This window comes from Protomyctophum parallelum (genome assembly GCF_964188405.1).
Source record: "Protomyctophum parallelum genome assembly, chromosome: 11".
In the NCBI taxonomy this organism is placed as follows: domain Eukaryota; kingdom Metazoa; phylum Chordata; class Actinopteri; order Myctophiformes; family Myctophidae; genus Protomyctophum; species Protomyctophum parallelum.
In genome coordinates this window covers 6,757,759-6,782,471 of record NC_139707.1, presented here as the reverse complement: position 1 = coordinate 6,782,471, position 24,713 = coordinate 6,757,759, and the positions used below count along the sequence as shown (strand labels likewise).

The 24,713-nt window shown below is 44.1% G+C and overlaps 1 protein-coding gene across 1 annotated transcript; it reads right to left on the bottom strand.

The window, feature by feature from the left end:
* Positions 1-1,267: 1,267 nt before the first annotated feature.
* Positions 1,268-20,344, bottom strand: LOC310867308 (LON peptidase N-terminal domain and RING finger protein 2-like). The gene is made up of 11 exons (XM_083777255.1): positions 18,478-20,344; positions 12,132-12,250; positions 11,089-11,211; positions 8,805-8,960; positions 7,360-7,612; positions 7,093-7,192; positions 6,744-6,858; positions 6,519-6,640; positions 6,032-6,218; positions 5,258-5,392; positions 1,268-4,785 (listed from the first exon to the last, which is right to left on the bottom strand). Exons 1-11 carry the CDS (start codon positions 19,253-19,255, stop codon positions 4,477-4,479), a joined length of 2,397 nt encoding a protein of 798 aa, XP_083633381.1. The 5' UTR covers positions 19,256-20,344; the 3' UTR covers positions 1,268-4,476.
* Positions 20,345-24,713: the final 4,369 nt, after the last annotated feature.

Here is a 24,713-nt window from a genome sequence, read left to right as displayed (position 1 = left end):
ACACACACACACACACACACACACACACACACACACACACACACACACACACACACACACACACACACACACACACACACACACACACACACACACACACACACACACACATACAAACACACATACACGTACACAAACAATGTTTAAATTACTCCTAAACATTTTGCCAAACATCTCTCCTATCCTCCTGGTTGAGACCTGTGCCCAGAAGGGCACTTTTTCTAGTTAGTTTCTGCATCTCTTAGGGCCCATTTAACCATATAATGCATTTGGATGGCAAAAATGGCAGATCTGCAAGTTCAGTGTCTTGAATGAGATGTGCTGTGAGTTTGCATATCTGCTCTTTTCCAGCATAGGACCGTTGCACAGTGAAGTATAAACAAGGCTTTAGGATTTATAAGTCGTTTTTAGAATCCTCCTCCTCATAGGATATCCCAAGCCGTGCATATCCACGGCTCCCAAACCGTGCATGCCTATTCCCACTATAGGCTGAGGAAGAAATGCCACTTGACCGTTTTCAAATCAGCCTCAGAAAACATCAGGTAATGATGATACCCATTGCAGAAATCTGCACGGCGTAGCACCTGGTAATTATAAAAGCCTAACTTAATTTGCTCACTTCCAATAACACCCTAACACCAAATTAAAATAAGAAGCTGGCCTATTAAAACAAGAACTATATCATGTCTAAATGTAATTATAGAGGGCAATTATATAGTGTATTGAAGTCTGACTTAGAACTGACACCACCTGCTGGACTGTGAAAGAACTGCATCCGGGGGATCGACATCAACTGCAATGTTACGAATGTTATTGAGATGGCATGTTGTTTGGACAGATGCTGTATTTGACATTTACCTGGTATCCGGTTTTATTTTTTGTTGTTTTGTTCTCCAAAGCACTACAGTTCTGCTTCTCTATACTTGTGTGACTATTTACCCTGTTGACAAGGGTTCATTCATGGCATCTATCCTACATTGCAAGTCGCGTTGCTAAATGCCTAAATTGAAACTGATGTACATGTAATTTCCTTTGGCGCTAGACAATCTCATGACCGGCGGCAGCGGGTAAACAAACAGCCTCCCAACAGAAACCCCTTTAATTCCAGAACAAATCATACCAATATGGCACAAACATAACTATTTCAGCCCCATTCCAGCAAGGGTTTAAGTGGGTTACATTTAATTGACAGAAAGGTGGAAATGGGATTTCTCTTCAACATGTAACATCTTGGAGAAAAGAGGCATATCAAGACAGGAACTCAAGATCGTTTTCTTTTTCCTTTATTTGCGATAAAAAATAGGTACAAGATTTTCCCTTTACAAATATACATGGAAGGAAATGCAGCATGTTGAAATCCCCACCCTGTACAGAGAACTACAGTGGAGATTCACACATGGACAGAGATAGAACAGAAAACGACAGAGGTGTTTGTGTGAAATAATGTAATTAAAGAAAACACTGAAAAGGCCTCCGAGTTACATTGATATACAATTAATCATTCAACTTAAGATTTCACTATACAAATACACTGCTGGGCATAGCGGAGAGAAAAAGAAGAATTCAAACAAACACAATCACTCTTAAGCCTAAATCCACTGTACATCTTCCCCAGCGATATCGAGTAATAGGAGGGCATACTGTACGATCCATTCAAATCAAATTGACCAGCTCCATTGTCTTATTAGCCAACATTTAACAAAACATTTGTCTTGAAGTAAGCAACATTTTAAACTTGAAGTAGATGATCTTCAAGTTCACAACGTGTTGTCCACTTCTAGGTCCGTTTTCGCTTTATTTAACCCATTTAGGCCTGACCTCGAAAAAAAGAAAAAAAACCTTATAAATCCTCCAGTTTTCTGAAATAAATATTTTTCACGATTTTTCAAAAATAGCAGACCTACAAGTTCATAGCGCGTAGATCTGCTATTTTTCAATAGCTAAATTATAACATAATGTATGTAACCACCAAAAGGGGTTCCCGCTCAAAATGGGGTACCAATTTTGGACCATTTTCTTTAAGGATTTGCCTATGAGGACATGCCCAAATTATAGTGCAGTGACAGAAAATACCTCTCCCCTACCGGCTTCCCAACCACAAACACGGTCGGGTTGCGTTTGTGTTGGAATGCCCGGCCCAAGCTGGAGGAACCGTGGAGGAATCGAACCCGTCCCCCAGTGGTGGGTGGGTACTGTCGTAGTGGTACATTTCTATGGGACTTACTGAGGCACATATACACACACTGACGAGTGAGACGATAGAGAGAAAGCTTGGGGCGGAGGGCTTGCATCTGAATTTTCTCTCTCAAGTCCTGTAAGGTGAGTAGCAGTAGGAGCCGTTTGCCCTTTATGTACAACAAAAGAAAATAGGGTCTACAGTACACTCTACAGACAGTAAAAAAAAAAAAAGACACCCACAAAATACAGCCAAACCAATACATTCAGTAGGCTACTGTGTAAAAGTTCTTACTCATACAAATGCATTTGCGTTGTATTTTGGTAGGCATGTTGTCAGTTGTCTTGATTAACTTCTGTTGCAGGCTCCCTTTGTGAGCTTATTTGAAGTACTGGTGTCTTTTTTTAAATTTATTTATACATATATATATATATATATATATATGTGTAACATGATCCTCTGCAATCTGATTGTGGCTTATAGCAGTGGTTCTCAAAGTGGGGTCCAGGGACCCTCAGCATTCCTCGGGGTGGTTCCAAATGGCCCCTCACAGGTATGTAACTCTGACAGCGTACAAATGGAACCAAAAGGACCCTTTTACGGGTCAGACTCAATTTCGTTCTGAAGAGTTTACGGGGGGTTGGGCTTGAAATTAAAATGTTTGAGCGCCACCGATGTACGGCAGTCTTTTCCTTCTCCTCCGCAGACCCTCTGAAACCACCCAACAACAATGTGACAGTAAAAGCAGCGCTGCATGCTCTGAATAGTGCAAGAAATGAGAGGTCACACGGTACGGGCCAGAAAACTGTCTCAACGCTCAACTGTTCCAGCGAAAAGACCGCACCATATTGGCCTGAATATATGAGTGTTTTTCCTTCTTCTGGAAATTACATCTGGAAAAAGTGGAGGCCATCTTACACCGGAGGGGAGGTCCAGACTTGTAAATGTCATTACACATTCACAACAGAACATGGCGCCAGCTCTTGGCAAAATAAAAATAAAATCTCTTTCTGCCTGCAGTGAGCCACAGTCTAGGGCTGAAACATCGCATCCTCTTAGCGATTATTCTATCAATCATGTGGTTGATAGATAAAGCTTGTTTTGTTTACTATAATATATATATATCAACACATCAACTTGAAAAGAATGATCTTTTCCTTCATAAAACGAAATATTTAGTCAATTCATCCACATAAGCCCCGTTTTATACTTTGTCGTACAACTGTGTTGCGCCCACAAAACGGCAGATCTCCAAGCTCGGCGCGAGATCTATATGCTTGTAGGCTATTTTTGCTAAGCAATGATTTTATTAAAAATCTTTGGGTTTTATTTGAATCGGTTACAATTCTTTATCAGTTAAACGAGTTAAATTAACTGTTGCAGCCCATATCACAGTGGCAACTAGGACAGTCTGGAAAGAGAAAGCAGCACGTACACACACACACACACACACACACACACACACACACACACACACACACACACACACAGAGTGTGAATTGGCATACCAAGATGGAAATGAATGTCTCTGCTTTGCACAGCACCGGTTCAATGGGCCAGTAGTGGGATCGGGTGCTTTGTTTTCTTTGTGTGTGTAATAAATACACTTTGAATCGCCTTGTTGCTGAAAATGTGCTACACAACAAAAACCTGCCTTGCCGTGCTTGTGCAGGAAAACGTCGCAGGTGAACAGGTTGCAGGTGAACAGGTTGCAGGTGAACAGGTTGCAGGTGAACAGGTTGCATGCTCATGAGGAGCCAGACAGTTCAATGGTACAGTAGCTCCACCATTTGGAGCTGTAGTCCGTCCCACGGCTGACACTGGTACGAATGCGACCAGAGGCACTTTACTGCATGCCATGCGAGGGGCTTCATTCTGCGCTCTCTCTGTTCTGTATTATGTCTGGACTTGGAATAAAGCAAAAACTCAAATGTTGTTGAAGAAGTGGGGGTGGCGTCATCTTATAACCTCGTAGTCGGGCTGTAAATGGAAGGATGCCTGGGCCAACAGACAACATGACCCCCACCCCTCCTCAGCACCACACACAGTACACCACCTCACATCCGAGAAGGTTTTTGAGAAGTCAAAAACTGTGATGTGTAGTCAGAAGGTGGGGTTCTTCGTTTTGACCTCATGAAACCCGATTAATTTGTCACACGCAGGCGAAGTCTGGAGTGCGATGGAGCACAAGCTAGGCTCGATACCGACAAACGGATGCATGAAAGCAAGAATGGACTGCATAAAAGACGCTGAATGGTCTTCAATTTGTTCAGAGCAGCCTCGAGGACGAAGCATCATCATCATCGCGGCCTCTTGCGCGTGACGAAGATGAGGACCCTGCGGATGGCGATGAGGCGGTCTTTCAGGGAGGTCATGGACAGGATGGTGAGCTGAGCACGGTTCTCCAACGGCAGAACCGCCAGCAGCCACCAACACCAGGCAGGACCACTGGCGCTGGCCTGTGGGTCCGGGTCTTTGCTGGGCAGGTGTCCAAAGTGGCTGAGGATCTGATTCTTCATGTCATCTCGTAGGGAGGTGAACCAGCTGCTGGCCTGCTCGTACACCGAGTCGTGCAGCTTCACCAGCTCCACCAACTCCTCCCCCTCCACCTGAGAAAACGAAGACCACACATTAAAACCCCCGTCCCTCCAACTGAGACCACACACACACACACACACACACACACACACACACACACACACACACACACACACACACACACACACACACACACACACACACACACACACACACACACACACACACACACACACACACACACACACACACACACACACACACACACACACACACACACACACCACTCCATAGTAGTACGACACTGTCGCTTAGCCGAAAAGAGCTGATCTGCAAGCTGTCACGATAATTTACATTACGCGTTTTGTTTTCATGGCATACATTATGAAAATTATGTATGCCATGCTTGAGCATGACGTTTATGTTATGGGACTTTTTTTTCCCACGACGGTGTGTGGTGTAATATTCTTTGTATTTAGTGTTATTTATACATTCTATAATACATTCTATAACTTGGTGTAACCAGCAGTGCTTCACACACACCTTCTTGTCCTCCAGGTATTCTATCTTGGCGGTGTTGTAGCCGTCTCTCTGGCCGTGGCTGAGGACCTTGAAGCGCGACACACCGATGGTGTCCACCACAGAGCGGCCGTCCGGGAAGAACTTCACATCGCGTACCTGGAGGACACTTTGTTTAGTTATTAACCCATTCTGACCTGAGATCAGATTCATACGAGGTTTCCGCCGGAGACACACTGGTCTGATGAACCCATTCTGACCTGAGATCAGATTCATACGAGGTTTCCACCGGACACACACTGGTCTGATTAACCCATTCTGACCTGAGATCAGATTCTAGAAATGTCAGTCGCTCTTCGATTTTTCAAAAATAGCAGACCTACAAGCTCGTATCGCGCCACTCGGTGGCGCGATACGAGCTTGTAGATCTGCTATTTTTCAATAGCTAAAGCATAACATGATGCTGACACCAAAATGGGTGCCCGTTCAGAATGGGTTAAAAGGAAATAACATTTACATTGCCAAAGCAAATGCTCATTGGTCCGTAAACTGTAACAATATAAATAATTCGCACCCCAAGGGTGTGAAATTTGCCCCCTACCACCCACATTGACCCCAACCACTGGAGGCAATGTGGGTTTCAGTGTCTTGCCCATGGACACTTCGACATGTAGACAGGAAGAGCCGGATTCGAACCGCCGACCCATGGGTCATTGGACGACCCGCTCTACCTACTGAGCCACCACCCCTTACATGCCCTCTCCCCGTCTACTGAACCACAGAGACCCGCAGACCCACCTCCAGCATGCAGCCGTAGTCTGCGAAGCCTTTCAGCTCATCGGAGATGCACATTCCAAACTGCTTGGTGCCCGTCTCCATGGAGCGGCGGATCATGAGGCGATAGCGCGGCTCAAAGACGTGCAGCGGACAGGGGATGGTGGGGAAGGCCATCGTGCACACAAAGATCGGCACTTCCTGGTTTAAACTGCAAGTTAACAAGAGGAAGGGCATAGTTAATGATTAGCTTGTGGGAGTGTGTGTGTGCGTGAGATGAGATGAGATATACTTTATTAATCCCCGAAGGGAAATTGAAGGGTTACAACAGCATAGTGTGACACATAAATAAAACACACACACCAAAAACAGCCGTTCTCAGAAGCTCACGACACTTGGCTATTTTCAGAAAACTGTCAGGATGTAGAAGACATTTTTAGAATCTGATCTCGGGTCTTAATGGGTTAAAAGAAGCTTGAGTGTAGAAATAGAAGTGTGGTGGTAAACTGACTTGGACAACTCCTTCATCTCCTCCTCATGGATCTTCTTCCTCTCTGCCAGCTCGTCTCCTAGGTAACGCTGCAGAACCTCCTCCATCAGCAATGTCTTTTTATAGCCCCTGGTGGCCAGGTACTGTAATGTCAACACAGAAACAAACAATTTACATTGAGGTTTTTTCTTCATGCCTGTGAGTGAGTGAGTGAGTGAGTGAGTGAGTGAGTGAGTGCATGCGTACCTCAGACAGGTTCTCCTTGCAGAGAGGACAGTTGGGGTTGTGGTCCAGACAGCGCTCTAGACACTTGAGGCAGAATGTGTGTCCACAAGGGGTTGCTACTGGCTCATAGAAAAGCCTGGGAAGAGACAAATGCACACAGTCAAACACACATTAATGCACTTTGTTCTAGCTACAGACAAGACTCATGCTGCCATTGTCGGATGCCCTTGCAGATCGCCCACAGGGGTCCCAAGCTAAAGTAGTTAATGTAGCATCACAATCATTTTAACAACTTTATCCATTTATTTCACATACATCATGCACACCTGTGTGTGTGTGTGTGTGTGTGGGTGTGTGTGTGAGGGGTTACCTCATGCAGAGAGAACACTCCATATCTACAGCGTCCAGCAGGTGAGCAGGCACAGTCCTCCCTCCACACGGGACACGGCTCTGAGACGAAGTGGCCTCATCTGGGGGGCCAAAAGGTTGTTGGTTAACATGAATGAATGCATGTTTGTAATAGGGTTGTACCATTTTATCAAACGCATGGATTTAATCAAAAGGTAGCTTTTATTTGAGAAAACAGTCGATAGTCGCAGCCCCAGTGTATTTCCCATAGCTACTGTGTGCTACTTACCAGCCTTGTGCAATTTAGACGGAGGACCGAAAGCTATGGAGGAGGAGGAGGAGGCAGCGTCTCCACTGTGCTTCCTCTTAAGGCCACTGGGGGGCGATGGCAGGGCAGCCAGGACGCTGGCTAGGCTCTTGCTGCTACAGCCCTCGTCTCCGAGGGCCAGGTCACATTTAGCAGGGGAGAGGGGGAGCTGGTTGGGGGAGAGGGAGGAAGGGCTGTCCTCCACTGGAGCCTTAGTCGCGCTGAACTGCGATTCCTGGAAAAGGAGTGGAGCAAGAAGAGCAGGGGTGTTTTTTTAAGTACCTTCCACAGTCAAGTCCAAGTCAAGTAACAACAACAATCAAGCTGATCATAGTTAAGTAAAACAAAAAAAATAGTGAAACCTTTAATTGAAAAAACAATTAGGCTTGACCTAAAGAGAAAAAAAAGGATAATTAACCGAAACTGTATTGTGTGTGTGTATTAATTTTTTTTTTTTTTTTTTTACAAATATAGAAGTAAATTGAGAGAAACAAACAAGTAGCTCAAGGCTTTGCACCCTGCTTTCAAAATGATTAAAGACTAGCACTTGGAGGTATTCGTTTATGTCGGCCATTGTAAAAAATAAACCAGAGGAAAAGACCAAGTCAATTTGACTTTAGAATTATCTTTACTAATCAACCACTGAAAACCATACTATTTCTAAACTTCCCACGTTAGTAGTCCGATTCAGTAATGTTTTTTTGTCTGTGAATTTGGCGAAGGGACGCTCTTTCTCAAGGCTGCTAGGATGCAGACTTACATGGGACCAACGCTTGCTGAATGTCATTAGAATGCCTTATTCTAGACTACTAACGTGGGAAGTTTGGAAAATTCCTTTACACCCAAAAAATGGGTGTGAAAAAACCCCCAGTGACCCTCTGCTAGATGGCTAGCCTCCCACAGAGCAACGCCCTAAATAACTAAAAGGTCCATCGTGCGGACCATGCATACACGCTAGGGATGTCCCGATCACATTATAATGCTCCCGATCCCATTCCGATCATTTGATTTTGAGTATCTGCCAATAACGATTTTTCCCGATCCTTTATAGAACACTCCCGAAGCTTCATAGAACATGCTATATTACAGCAGTATAATATCCCAAATCACAGACAATATCCAGTCTAATATCATGATATGAATATAAATACTGATACTAGGGATGTTCTTTTGATACTACTTTTGATGCTTTTGTGTAGTGCTGTGGTATGATGAAGTAGGGCGTTCATTTGCCAAAGAAAATATGGATATAAGAGGTTTCTGCCCGACAGCGGTGATATAAAACTGGGAGGGAAGGGGGGGGGGTCCTTGAAATGCAAAAGGTTAAAGAATCACTCAGTGCCATCATCATAGATGGCAGCAGGAGAATCCGTGTGGAGTGGGGACAGCATGTGTTGGTTGATGTGTGTGCGTGTGTGAGCTCCTACCTGTGAGGATGAGGCAGGTCTCAGTGTGAGTGGTCTGAGTGAGCTGAGCAAGGCGCTGGGTTTGAGGAGGCGAGTGGCGGCCCCTCCCTGCAGCGGGTGTAGTGGTGTGGGCATGTCGTCCCTCTCAAAAACAGAGGAGAACACCTCACTCAGCACCTGGAGGCAAACGGTAACCATCAGTTTAACGGACGGACCCATTAGGAAGACCTGAGGCCGATGTCCATGTCAACGGTTTTCTCACTTTTTTAAACTTCAGCTGTATGAAATACTTGCCATTAATATAGTGGTTGCAACTGTATTAATTGATTGCCCGAGTCCACTGGTGGGAGTTCTGCTCTGGTTTTGGTCAATATTAAGTAGTTCCGGTCATTTTGTGGGGGGCACAGGGGGCCACGCAGTAAAAGTAAATTAATCCACAAAACTAACGTAATTTGTATTGTTGACCTATTTCTAAAATATTAGTGCAACTTTCGTTCAACTTTGACCCCTCTATCACATGGAACTACTTTTTGGGCGTAGTGATATGGACACAAAAAACATAGTTCCATGTGATAGAGGGGTAAAACATTAACGAAAGTTGCACTCATATTTTAGAAATAGGTCAACATTACAAATGTTGTTTTGTTAAAACAAAATTTACTTTTACTGCGTGGCCCCAGTGCCCCCCACAAAATGACCGGAACTACTTAATATTTCACCTAAACCAGAGCAGAACTCCCACCACGGGACTCTGGCAATCAATTAATACAGTTGCAACCACTATATTAATGGCAAGTATTTCATACAACTTAAGATCTGAACTATCCCTTTAAGTGGCATTAGTGGTATAGTAATCACTAGTGTCTGTATTTTTGCTACTGAATTTAAAGTTGTATTTTATTCAAATCAATATTTTTTTATATTATTAATTACCGGTACATCAATTAACTAGCCCATAACCATAACATTGAGAGTTTGATTCCCTGCTCAGGAAATCCGTTTCATGTCCCCCACCATCTCGTCTGCTCTCACGTCCAAAAATAAATAGCAAATCGGCAAGCTCACAATGTGTTGCAGCACTTGTTGTGAGCCAATAGATAGGCATTCGACAAAGCATATCAGGTCTCAACTCTACTACACTGTCCTATGGCAAGAAAACAGAAATGCCATAAAAATAAGAGCGATAAAAATGTTGTTGTTATTCCACCAAAACCAGACAGTCTCTCTCTCTCTCTCTCTCTCCCTCTCTCCAACCTACAGACGTTTCTGGGACAGGCCTGAAGTGTTACACAATCCTCTGGGAAGTGCCGGGGACATTTTCTTGGCGCTACATGTTGCACCTTAACTCTTCCTAGGAATCCAACGAGCCACGAGCCTCATCTAACTAAATACATAAAACACTAGTCTGCACCCGACCGTATCGTATGTTCACTCCCTTGTGCAACAGCTGTCGTCACAGTGTTGTGTGTGTGTGTGTGTGTGTGTGTGTGTGTGTGTGTGTGTGTGTGTGTGTGTGTGTGTGTGTGTGTGCGTGCACACGTGAGTGTTTCGTGGTATTGCTGGACAGCGCAGCTGGAATGGGGGCAGTGTGTGTGAGGTGGGGTTGTCTGACATGAGGTTTAGCATTGAAGCTAATCTTCCTTAACTTGACATGCATTGAAACGGATAAACCCAGCGAGAGATATGGTTATCTTATCTGCTCTGATAAATATTCACATGATAGAGGGTTTCCCTTCCATCTTACAAAACAGAAAAAGTGCCATGATAAAACAGATTTTTTTTTGACACAAGGTCTACTTCTCCTCTGAAAATATGAACTGGGATTTAAATTATGGCTGGTTATCTACTAAATATTGCACATGGTATAACAGGCGACAAATCCTGAACTGGATGCGGCCATAGAAAACGGGTACTTTACTTTAACCCATTCTGACCTGAGATCAGATTCATACGAGGTTTCCACTGGACACACACTGGTCTGATCAACCCATTCTGACCTGAGATCAGATTTAAAAAAATGTCAGTCGTTCTTCGATTGTTCAAAAATAGCAGACCTACAAGCTCGTATCGCGCCACTCGGTGGCGCGATATGAGCTTGTAGATCTGCTATTTTTCAATACCTAAAGCATAACATGATGCCAACACCAAAATGGGTGCCCGGTCAGAATGGGTTAAGTTGTTAACCACCCACCGTTTAATCACTTAAACCCCATTACATTGTATCGTTTTTTCTTTTTTTTTTAAAGGAATGCCAGGTTGAACGTGGTTTCAAAGCAAAAGCAAAGACTAGTTTATATAACTGTACCTTCTGAGCTTCCAGCTTGACTTTCGTCCAGTTGGGCTTGAGCGCCACACACATAAAATACTCCTGCAGGGCCTCGTCCTTGCTGCCCGCTTTACTCAACGCAGTGGCTTTCATGTAGTGGGCCTGGAAAGACAGAAGAGAGAAGAGAATATGTTGGTATGCGGTCAGGTTTTCAGCTGGCTCAGGGAAGAGCATAGTCCACCATAGATAGGTGAATGAACTGTGTCTGTCTGTGGGCAGGCATATGCTGTGCCTGTGTGTGCGGCTGTATGATTTGAGGATTAGAGGTATAGGTATTTTTATTATGTTGTAACATTTAACTCACTGATGTCGTTTAGCATCAGTGTAATTTGAAATGTAATTTTGTAATGAAATGTACTATTTTGTAATGTAATATAATGTATTGTGTTATGTTTTGATTTATTTCTGGACTCTTGGAAGATTAGCCGAAAGGCTAAAAGAGATCAAAATCAAAATCAAATCAAATAAATATGTAACCATAAAGCATTAGTACTGCCAGAAATGGCTTGGTATGGCCTGGGCCGGCTTAGTGGTCCAGGCACCTTGGCTGGTAATCCAGCATGACAGTGTGTCGCGGGTTCGGCCCCGATCCCAATGAACTTTGCTGTGTGTACAGAATGCCACCTAGGTTTAACCCATTCTGACCTGAGATCAGATTAAAAAAATGTCTATTACATCCTGACAGTTTCATTATTAATCAGGCATTAGACCTCGCCGAGTTGTCGCTGCCTGGAAAAGGTATCCACAGATTCCTCGTCACACCACATCTTCTAAATAGTATCCGTGTGATCGGCTTACCTCGCAGCACTGCCCAAAACATCATCCAATGCACATTTAGAGGGAACTAGGAGTACGTGCATCGATGTAGTAATGTCATTAAGAATCCATTTCCAATTCATACACCGGTAGGTTCATCTTTACACCCCTGTTATGTATTAATCGATATGCCATCTCCAACAATGGCACATTATCAGTAGAAACTTTCCGCAGTTAGTGTACAGTAATTAAACTGTCTCTCTCACCTTTGGCCAAAAAGGTTTGATCCTGCATATGCTACTGGCATCTTGGACAGCTTGACTGTAGCTCCTCATCTCCATGTGCAGTTCAGCCCGCTGGCACAACAGCCGGCCTGAAGAGGGTGCTAGAGATCACAGGAGGGGGGGGGGGGGGGGGGGAGAGAGACACAAACAGGTCAGGCTATCGCCCCAGGGTGTATAGTGACATTCTCCAGGTCTCAGAAGTAGGCTAACTATGCATTGTATGCAACATGTGTTGCAACATGCCATTAGACCGATTTTAAAATGTATCTTCCCTATTCCTTCAATTCTCCCATTAACTACACACATTACACTCTGCAACATGCATGTATATCTCTGCCGTCGGGAAGAACTCACTTAACTCGAAAATGTTACATTTTTCAGGAAATGTAAAATATATTTTTTTTCAGGAAATGAAGAAAACCTTATATTTTTTTTAAATAAAGCAATACTGCCTCAGTGCCTCATCAAAGTTGTTATTGTGACTTTTGTATTTGCATGAGAGGGGGAGAGGTGGTTGAGTTAGTTGCTTTAGCAGACAGTTTGAGGGTCCAATGGCGTTAAGGTTTTGTCCGAAGCGCTTTTTACTGGTTCATTGGTTTTCATTGGTTCAATATTTTGGCAATAACACACAGACGTAAAGGGTGTTCAATAGCACTGATTTATGCGAAGGAAAATGGAGTTAGGTGGTTTCCTCCCGACAGCAACGAATACACACACAGTACATAGCAACAAAACTGAGAATCTGACAGAAAGGTCTGTGTGATTCAATTCTCTTGCGTTACACGTGCTAGCCAGCAAGTTATATCAGCAGCAGCATATTGCCCCTAAAATGAGCCGTGCCATCTATTTCTGCTTGTGTCAGGTCTGAAATCATGTGACAACATGGATTTGGAGAGGGAAAAAAAAGTACTTAAAAGTACAAGGAATTTGCGTTTTATTTCTTCAGGGAGAATTACAGTTGAAACAGCTCACGTGTCTATGCCACGCTTACCGACTGCACACACGTCGCTGTATAATGGCACAGACAAAAAGTGTCCTTTTCAAGCAAATCATATGCATGACATACTTTATTGTGAGCCCTGTTTGCACTAGTTAGTGCACCATGTGTGTCATTGTCGTGTGGCCTATATTCTCTGCATTATACAGCCACAACAAGGGATGGTGTTCAGTGGTGTCGTCATTATTTGGCATAACAATGTATAGACTAGAGCCTGGTAAGCCTACTGTATTAGAACCACCAGAGTATGTGCTGATGATAACGGCTATCACAATGAAAGATTTCCCATCGTGAAAACAGTATGCAAGGTTATTTATTGTTCTCCAGCAAAATAGGCACACACACACACACACACAACACAAATCCCGTCATTCTATCCATTTGCACGTGAGGAACACCACAGCAGAAATGAAATTCTAGCTGCAGGTATTTCACAAGAGGGGCGTTGTTTGTCACTGTGGGAAAAAATGCTTGTACATTTTCCCTCTGGCTGTTGTCTTTTATTTAATTTCCCATTAAAGTTTTTTGTAAGCAAGGAACCACAAATCAAATTTGTCTAATCTAAAATCACACTATTTTATAGAACCGATTTCAGTCGCTGAATGGACTTCCTGGTGGATCAATCAACTATCAGTTACTATGACCATCACACAGGCTAAAGCCTCTTAGCCACAGTGTTACAGTACCGGTTTGAATCCAGTTCATGACCTCTTTAAGCAGGACGCATACTACATATCAGTGACAAACATTCTAACTGCGTGACTGAGGGATTGATGTGTCAGAAGGATGTGCATTATGCAAAACCTCACATTGGGCCTCGTCTTGTAGACGTATTAATAACCACTATACTAAAAAAAGCTCACCTACAAATGCACAGGTCTTCCAACTGATGGCTGGTCAAGCTGAGAAACTTGCCAGCTAGTATGAGGGAGAAATGGAGGCATGGATGGAAAATGGGCTTGGCATACCATCAGAAATATCGGCTGCCCGATCCATTTTTTAACACACAACAACGTGACTCCATGATGAACACATTTGGTACAAAGTCAGGATCGAATCTCGCTTGAATGTTCCTCCACGTCACTGCCTCCCTCTCACCTTTCCTATTGTATATCTCAGTAAACGACTACATTAATGGCGGGGACTTCCACTTACACATTATTATTATTTATTATTCAGACATGATGGAGGAGAGACAGGAGAGTTAGGGCAGGATGACAACATGCAACCAGTTTAGAAACAACTGTGCTTTTACACTGGATTGTGGGGGAACTGCATTAGCGAGTCAAAATACTACTTATCCCACACTTAGTGATGGTGTCATGGTGGTTTAGCTTAGCTAATCAACCCCAATGAAGATTAAGTTTTGTGCAGATGTGACCGATAAAACCGATACTGATGATTAATGATGCCACTCTCTAGTCTAGGGGTCTGTCCAGCCCCTTGGCAGCTCAACGCCAGCTAACCTCTTTCAGGTAAACCAGATTCAGAACACTTAAACGTTCCAATTCCCTCCCCTATCCCTTACATAACCGGGTTACCGGTTAGAGAGAATGGTGTCAACTGTATTGTGGTCAGTCCCCTGCCCCCAACGTAGAGCCAACAAGTAAGGCCTGATTTATACTTGGCTAAGCTGCATTGCATTAGTAACTCACACTCACGCACCGGAAGCAGATCTACACTAGCCTGGCGCAGCCACACTTCACCCGCCCCTATTGCATAATTATGCATATGACCCGAGGCCCAGTGCAGTGGTATATTAGTATCGCAACGCGAGGCTAGATCTACACACTCACAGCGCATTGCGGCGTGACGTGTTGAGAGCTTGGAGATGGTCTCTTTTTTTGGTGCACGACAGCCATGCGCAACTAAATATAAATCAGGCTTAAGGGCGGCGGCAGTGGCAGCTAAAATTATATTTTTTTATAAATTGTGAACTATACAACAGGTGTTGCAACTCAAATTTAAAGATGTTCAGTCGTGTTGCCATAGACTAGACTAGAGAGTAGTGTGCTTTGGAAGTGTTGGCTAAACTCATTAGGCTTCAGTGACTGAGGCTCAGAGACTCTTATGGAATGAAAGATCCAGTTGTTTGAACTGGACAGACGGACGGTGACCTACATCTTTATGCCTTCTCTGAATAGAACCGTGCAGTATAGTGAACAACACACTGGACTACTGTATGATTTGATGCTTCAATGCTGCCTTTACCTCTGCTTCTGCTAGTGTATTATTTAATTTCAGTTGTGTAAAGCATTTTGTAGATCAGCTATTTCTGGGGCACGACCCGCACTCTTTTGCTACTGAAGATGTGCCGTATATTATGGATTTCTATTCAAAATGTTGCGTTCGTGTTCAGGAGAGAGTTTGGAAAAAGGCAATTCTCCTGAATGCCGCCTTCAGGTAAGGCCATAGAAAATGCAGCATTCATGGTCTGGAGAGGGCAGTTGTTTTTACAAACGGGTAAAAGGCCAGGGGTGCGAGCTCCCTTTGATGTCTGTGTGCGCACGTGTCTGGACAATATTTACATTCAATGTAAATGCTCAGACAAATAACACAATTATGACACTTGCGTTGCAAGTTGCAACACATTTTACTTCCTGGCTGTAATCCATCCAACCCCACCTGCTATCAACCGCCCTCTTACCGTCTAAATGCATCCCTCTCTCTACACAGCACTTATGATAACACCGGCATAGAGCTAAGAGGTTAGATGAGGCCAATTGATACGATGGTATAATAAATAACAATGAATTAGGGAACGATTACAGTAGCGACTGATTAAATAATGGAGAACACCTTTTTTAAATAATCAGGGATCAAGCCTAAAGTGCGTATAATAGACCCCTTGTTTCTGTGAAAATTATTTTTTAGCAGTTACCATCGTTCTTCACTAAATTCAGCAATACGGTACAGGGCCATCCGGCCATGAGAACCCCTCAGGAACTGAAGCTCACACTCATTCGTCAAAAGACTTCTGACCTGGCCCAGGCCGTAGCGTAACGGTCTGGGCACCGGACTGGTAATCCAGTCGCAGTGTGCCGCGGGTTCGACTCCCGGACCCGACACGGCCTTTACTGCATGTCATCCCCCCATCTCTCTCCCGTTTCCTGTCAGCCTACTGTCTGTCCCTTCAAAAAAATCAATAAAAGGCGTAAGCCGCAAAAAAAAAATCTTAAAAAAAAAAAAAAAAAAACTTCTGACCTTTAGATCTCCCGATGAGTAAATTGTTACGATTTGCTCGATCCACTTTTCTGCCTTTTTGAGGCCACGTCAAAGTCTGTCTGTCTGTCTGTCCGTATGAGCACAGAATGTGCTCAGCTGATTGGCTGAGCACGGAATGTGATGTACGACAATGTGTGATGAAAGGTGTCAATTCATTTCAGTCATCAATGTTTATATAGCTCATTGTGTATAATGCGTATACCGTATAGATTTATCTTTTTGGGCTTGACCTAGTCTTATATCTATATCAGCTATATTTACCTTTGTTTTTTATTTATCAATATCAATTCGTCATTTTGATTAATCAATGAATCTTTATAATTGATTTACCAGTAGTTTGATTAAATGTTGCACCCCGGCCTATATCACACATGACTGGCACAGACCACTGCAATAATGGGGTCAGCCATAGCCGAGTTGAGCTTTAGTGAACCCGCCTGGGAAGCCAGAGGCCCTGGTTGTCCCAGGTACGATTCCAGGCCAGCAATGTGTTGTTGTCCCACTGTCTTAGCCCCGAGTGCTGTGGAATAGCTACTCACTGCTCCTAGTTGTTATTATAAATGCAGAATTCTCTCACATATGTACATAATTATTTATACATATACAGTGCCAAAAAAAGACCCCATGGAGTGGGGACTATTTAATCAGGGGAAAACTATGCCCTACTTGATCATACTACAGCGTCAAACAAAAGTATCAGATCTGCGTTTCAGCTTGAAACATGGCGCGCTGTGAAGCAACACGTTTTGTTTGATAAGCAATACTGCATCAGACATCCTACCTACAGTAGCACTCCAGCCCCCACACACCCCCACACCAGTGGTCTGCAATGGGGCTTCCTCATGAGCATGCCTGAAGGGAAAGCCCCGTGCTGGGTTTGAGGGGGGAAACATAGACTTATCGGTAAAGAGACGTGAAGGCGCTTTTCTTTTCCCACTGACAGACTGACAGTTCATTTCCATCCAACAGACAGGTGAAAAATCAGTGTTGATTTGGATGCAGCTCAGTGAAAAGATGTCTGAAGGACCATTGCATACTGTCTGTGCATGCAGAATCTAGTTGTCCGTCTGTGGTTCTAATCTCTCTGGTAAGGCGCCAACAGTGTGCAACAGTGGCATTGAATGTTCTCTACTCAAGATTAAAATGTATAATCATTCTACCGTGGGATGGTATTGCTGCTTGCATTTGAAAAGAGAGCCAGTGGTAGACGAGTTCCGTCCTCCTGGCTGGGCTAATAGCAGTTATATCACTCCTAAAAAGCACAGGCCTTCATTCATGCCCTGGTTATGTTCATGATAAAAATAACTTATAAAACAGTAGGAAGAAGAAGAAGGGAGGAGGGGTCAGTGGAATACAGGTCATAAATTGAATTAAACATTGTGCACAAACATATGGGCTGTATTTTTTGAATGAATGAACTGTTGCCTTTTGGCATAGATGTAAAAACAAATGGGGATAAGAATGCAGCCTACGTCATAAGCTATCATTATAAAATAGGTTATATATGAATGCGGTGCTGCTTGGATAATGAGAGTGGGGATGTGATATAACTGCCTGCCTGACCCAGTAGGTTTTATATAAAGGTGAGAGAGGGCGCCCCTATCGGTGACACGAGAAAGTGCAACAGAAAGTAGGTCAATGAGATTCACCTCTCTACTTATGCACGTGCACACACACAACAAAACAACCTAGCAGCAGGTATATTGATTCATTGATTGATTGAAGTATTTATTAACAGTTTGCAGAATTACCGTACATTTCAAGCACAACTCAATACAAAAACTGTTAATAAATACCAATACCATGGACGACACATTCATCTTATGATGAATTGAACATGGTAAACAATTGTAAACAACTGTAATGCTTTATGGTTTCGTCCACAGTTCTGTATTGACTTGTACTGTAATTCTCCAATCTGTTAATAAATACTTAAATCAATCAAACTCCATAAAGCATTACACTTGTTTGCAATAGGGTCCACCATTTTCAATTCATCATAAACTGTAACAGTATGGGCCTAACAGTGTTACACCTGCGTTATAATAACATAGGTTTATGATGATTGATGGAAAAAAGATGAGAAATAAAGCCCGTCCTCCTTACCTAGTTCTACAGCTCGGTTGTACTTCTCCAGGGCGTCTGCGTGGCGGTTCTGTTCCCTCCACAGCACGTCGCCCTCCGCCCAGTGTCTCCTGGCCTTGCTCTCGCTCTCGAACCACTTGTCCAGCAGGCCGCTCACGACCACGTTCAGCCGAAGGCCGTCCCGCCTGTTCGCCACTATCTTGTGCCGGCAGTGCTTGCAGTCCCGCACGGCGTCGTCCTCCAGGCACCGCTTGCAGAACGTGTGGCCGCACTCCAGCGTGCAGGGCTCGTACAGCAGACACCGGCACAGGTGACACGAGAACATGTCCGGCGGTGTCTCCGTCATGTCGTCCTCCGGGTCCTCCTGGTCCTGGTCATTACTATTATTATTACTAATACCGTGCGACGTTCCGTTTTTACTAGAGCCGCCTGTTGTCCACGCTGATATATTCAGCTCCTTCTCGCGCCGCGTGTGGGCAATGTTCTCCACCAGAAGGCCCAGCTCCTCCGGCCGCAGCTTGCAGAGGTTGGCAGCCGTGCAGTACGAGTCCAGCGCCTCGGAGATGCGGCCGGCGCGCACCAGGGAGTCGGCCTTGCGCAGAAGCAGGCCGCGGTCGGGCTGCTGCAGGTCGCCCAGCTGGGAGCTGTAGATCTCCACGGCCAGGTCGAAGTCCCCCGCGCGGCTCGCCTCCTCCGCCACCTCCAGCATCTCGGAACATATGCCCGCGGCACCTGGGTTGGAGAGCTGGTGGACGAACACTTCGCGGTGGTGATGATGAGGCCGGACCCCGGTCTCCATCGTCCTTCTCCCCCCACCACCCAAGCCAGCCTGTAGATCGCGACAACTCCCCTCCCAAAAAAAAGTCTGGATGGTCTGAAACAAACCAAGTACTCCTTACGTTAGCTGGCAAACATGAAATATTTCGCTCTCAAACTCCTCAAGACGGCTCGTACCATTGTGTTGTCGCTGGCTTATTCACGGCTAAAATAAGGTCCCATGGTGGATTGGATGATGATGGGTCCGGGTTGGAGTTTGATCTAATTAAGAGAGCTTCTCCTCCATCTCAAACACCCGGAGAACTGAAGTGACATCACATCAAACCAAACCCCTATTCTATCTATCACCTCCTCCCCCTTTACAGCAAGTAGGCGGTCTGTCGTTACTCGGTAATAACAAACAAGACAGGCGACATGGATTGGCGTTCTTGTTGTGCCACACTGACTGAGGTATTGAGAGTACTATTTATTGCTAAAATAAACCGAGGTTGGTCTGTTGGTTGGTTGAGAGAGGAAACAGCGCTACTGTTAAATATAATGAGACACAGGAGGAGGATTCCGTCACAGTATATATAATAATAATGTTGGACGTGTGACCAGCTTCCCGGGATCCATGCACCGTCCACACACACCGGTGGCTCGACGTCGACAGAAAACTGTCCAAAAACAAAAAAATGAAACAATTGTATTATTTTTAGCAAAAAAAACTACAAGGAAAACACCAAACAAAGACTCGTTGATCCAACGAGGCGCTTTGAATAAAAATATATAAAGTGCAGGAGCCTTGGACGTCACTTGTTTTTTTTTTATTTATGTAAGAGACACACAACAAGCCAAGCTAGCGAGCGTTAAACCCGAACCTTTCCTCCTTTTAACAAAACCCAACGTTCTGCGTTTCGAATGTGCCTCCAAACCGTCCAAACCGTCCGCCGGCGTCGCGACGAGCGGCATGGTCTACCTTACGAAAACGTGACAACGGTGACTGACAACAACGGCGGCGTCCTGTTTGTTGTGGCTTCATGGCTCGGTGGTAGCAGACAGAGCTAGCCTAGCTAGCCTCTATGCTATGCAGCTAGAGTAGCCCGAATAAAGATGTTGACAAAATGATTTACACACTACTGAACGCGAGAGGTCACGTGACGCCCGGAGACGAGTTTCCAACTGGCTCGCTATAATGTGGCACGTTTACATAAAACGACCGGGTGTTCATTCGCGTCGCAGTATTGCCGTTTCCGGTCTCGCGCGGACACGGAAACGGGCGGTTGAGTGCGTTGTGTTTGAGTGTAAATGCAAATGGCCGGATGCGGTAGGCGGGCTCTAGACCAGGGGCGCGTTCGGAAATAGCGCACTGAGCGCACTGTGCAATGCAAACTAATAGGCGAGTGCGCTCCCGGTGCGCATTTCCGAACGCACCCCAGATTACGAGCACCGAGCAGTACATGTCAGTCAACCAGGCGGTGTTGCCATGTCGGCTTATTATACGGTATGAGACTTTGGGCTTATCCTTCTCAAAGTAGCTTGTAAATATTGCTAGTTGCGGGTTGCTGTCCATTGTTTTTTTTTAATTATTTAAACCTGTGGTTCTCAGATGTAAATTAATTTGTTTTTGTACCAGGGAGCCCTGTACCAGATTTGTGTTATTGGAATGTTTCAAAAATATTCTAAATATTGTACATATTTTATTTCAAGAGTTTTACATGACGGCACAAACTGGTTTATGAAACACGGGTGTCATAACCATGAATCAGTTTACATTTCATAACATTTTGTTTCATAACTATGGAGTCAGATCTCAAAGGCTTTTGAGATCTATTCCGATAGGTGGTGGAAAGATCACAGATATTGTTAGGTGGGGTATCTAGATAGCCAGTGGCAGTGGTGGAGAGTAAGTAAGTACTCAAGTACTAAACGTAAGTACAATTTTGACGTGTAGTATTTCCAATTTTCTGTACTTTTACCTCTACTCCACTACATCAGTCATCAGGCAAATATTGCACTACAATTATTTGACAACTTTAGTTACTAGTTACTTTGTAGAACCCCTTTCCGTAAGAGGGATCAGATTGATACGAATTTGGGGGCAAAAGTCTTGGTAAAGTCATTAAAAAGGAGATATCGGGTCTGGGCCGTGGCTCAGTGGTCCAGGCACCCTGGCTGGTAAACTAGATTGGCAGTGTCCCACGGCTTCGACTCCCGATCACGACGGCCTTTACTGCATGTCACCCCCCATCTGCCTCCCCATTTCCCGTCAGCCTACTGTCTATCCCTCTATAAAAAATATAAAATGAAGGCGAAAGCCACAAACAAACATTAAAAAAGACCTTAATTAAGACCTTTATTTAAACTATATTTAGTCTAATATATTTTATTTTATTGCAGGCAGTTGCACATCTTATAATGAATAGGCTACTTAAAGAAAACCGCTTGTACAATAAGAAAAGTGGTTTGCTTATGAACACATGAAAACCACTTTTCAATTTCCTCCCTTCTGTTGGAAGTAAACAGACGGTTTGAGTTTTTGCTCACAACGCGTCACATGACAATGCGTTGTGACGCATTTCGTTCATTTTACAAACTGTTAATACAAATTTCAATCTATCAAGACAATAAATCAAGGTTGCTCTTTTTGGGCTTGTTGTAAATGCAACCTTGCCCACAATGCCCTCAGTGCCCGCATACCTCACTAACTACCTCAAACAAATGAGCGACACCCACACAGCCACAAAACTATGGCATGGCCGCCCAGGTGTGGAATGCCCTGAACCCCTCCCTCAAATCTTTGCATCTTTTAAAACAGGCCTGAAAATCCACCTTTCACCCACGCTGGGAAAGACCTAAGCTGTAGAGGTCATTCAGATCATTTGTTTTGGGCGGAAGTTGCGGGATTTTGGCGGAAGTACGGCTCAAGGAAATGACGTTGATGCTTTACAAATCAGTTTGCATTCTCCGTGAATGAAACAAGATTGGTCGGAATAATATCATATCCGGGGGAAATACATTTGTCGGATGTTCCAGACCGACACTCTGCCTTAGGTTGTGAGTGACCAGGCTTTTCTCTTCTCGCAGATGAGTAAGCCTGGGACCGAGGCTACCTTTCAGCAGGCCCAAGGCCAGGGAGAGGAAATGTATCACCCCTCTTCCTTTTCCCCCTCACTTTATTAACAGTGTTTTATTTTTGAGGGTCAAAAATAAAACACTGTTAATAAAGTGACATTTAGTGTATGTTCACAAACTTTGTCCTACACAAACATTAAATGAATGGAACATTTTATGTCAGTGTCTGAGCAAATAGACATGTGTCTATTTTACATCATGATGATGTACAATGATAAAAGTGCCCCTAACTTCACAGTGTGATTTGTTTGTACTGTGATGAGTTGTTTTTTTGTTGTTGTTTTTTGTTGTGTTACCTGTGATGATATTGAATGTTGTTGTTATTGTTCATGTCATGTCTATGAATTGATTACACAGGGCCTAAATGGAAACAAGACTGCAAAGGGATGTTTTGGTGCTATCCCTTTTGGACTGAGTGTTTGACTGTAGCCTACTCTGTTGCTGTTATTACATTCTGTCTAATAAACTATTCAATCAATCAATTAATCAATCAATCAATCAATCAATCAATCCTATACCTGGTTGCTTATTTCTCTCACACTACATGGCAACACTACAACCAGGCTTTCCACCGGTCCTGCGGAAAGCCTGTTGACGTCGCGAAGGGGGTTCAGGGGGGGTTGCACAAAATGATTTACACATCACGTGATGCACGAGACACGCTCTAATTGGCCACTATATGGCTCACTTACATAACGCAACAATATTGTATAACGCCCGCATCTGTAGTTCGGTGGTACGACGGCGTCGCTTGCCGAATAAATAGAAGATCTACAAGCTGACAGCGCAGTCGCGAACGCTGGCGAATTGACGGGCTGTCGGCTTGCAGATCTGTTCCATTATTTGGCGAGGTGATGCGCTTGCGCAATGGATTATAAATTAAAGGTTAACCTTTCACCAACACGGACGCACAAGCAGTTTATGCAGAGAGAGAGTTATTAGTTGTACCGACAAGACCATAATTCTTGTGGTTTAGAAACGATGTTTTCATGTTGTTTGACAGTTGACAGCCGTTATACTGTATTGTACATTTAGGCTACTATGTGTCTTTGAATTATTGAAGAGCCTTTATTTGTCCGGGTTATATCACTCCCCCTGGAAGGGAGGGAATGCATTGTTTTATGTAATGCTTTATATAAGCAGCCAAAGAATTGCCAATTTGCCCCACAACCTTCCAAGGAAGGGACTTCATACACACATGATGCAGTAAGTTGTCCTTTTGTTCCCGGAGTGTGCAGTCCCTTCCTTGGAAGGTTTATTTCTCTTTTTGAGATGAGATATACTTTATTAATCCCTGAGGAGAAATTGAAGCGTTACAGCAGCATAATGTGGCACATAAATAAAGCTAAAACTACTGGACAAACAGATAAAACTAGAAAAAGTGCTCCTCCACATGTCTCCAAGGGCAGGTCAGGTTGTGGCCTCCTGGTGGCGCTATAATAAGCCAATGTGAAAAGGGTGCCATTTCTTCTTATGCCTTCGATGACAATTTGATGATTTGAGGCATTTTGTTGCAAAAATGTGTTTTGCAAAAATACAACTGTTGGTAGCGCTATAACAGGCCAGCAATGTGAAAAGGGTGGGATATATTCATCAGCCTAGTAGGAACGTCTGTGAAAGATTTCACGTGAATTGCATGCTGCGTTCATGATTTGAGACTTTTTGCTCAAAACGGGCCAATCCTGCAAACTTTGAAAGCCAATGTTAGCCAATCAGGATGGAATATGAAATATTGGTCAGATCTGTCTTGAGCACATGACTATAGAGATACTGTGTAACGATTTGCGGGATTCTTGGACAAAATATAGACTATAGAGTAGTAATAAAATTGTTTTACAAAAGTCGGCCTCCTGGTGGCACTATGACAAGCCGTTTTGGAAAATATGGGGCAGAGGTTCATCGTTGGCATCTAGTGAGTGTGTGTGCAAAGTTTGGCATCGACCAGGTTAACGGTGCCGGAGATTAGCTGTACACAAACGGACGGACGGACACACACACACACACACACACACACACACACACGGACGGAGTGCAAAACATACTCTCTCCATGCCTTCGGCCTGGTGGGGACAACAACAGACACAAGTGGACATAACATCCACACAAGACCAGGACCACCAAGGACAATATGCCGTTTGGGTTCGTCTTATGCATTTGCATTATAGAGTCTGATTGTCTGATAGCTGCTATCAGACTTTATAATGCAAATGCATAAGAACTGCCTCCCCCAAACGGCATTATTGTCCGGCATACACTCCCCCCGAGAATGCATATATGGAGCGGTACAGACTCTCTTTCATGCCAACTGCTTATATGCATTCTCGGGGGGAGTGTGAGCCTACGGCTGAAGGTGCTCACCCTATCCT

Bases quoted from the DNA above. Each gene is read 5' to 3' on its own strand.
- LOC310867308 (XM_083777255.1), bottom strand. From the start codon at position 19,255: ATGGAGACCGGGGTCCGGCCTCATCATCACCACCGCGAAGTGTTCGTC. The intron at 7,193-7,359 runs GTAAGTAGCACA...TTGGCCCCCCAG, and splicing joins GTCTAAATTGCACAAGGCTG to ATGAGGCCACTTCGTCTCAG. The intron at 5,393-6,031 runs GTGGGTCTGCGG...AGTGTCCTCCAG, and splicing joins ACTACGGCTGCATGCTGGAG to GTACGCGATGTGAAGTTCTT.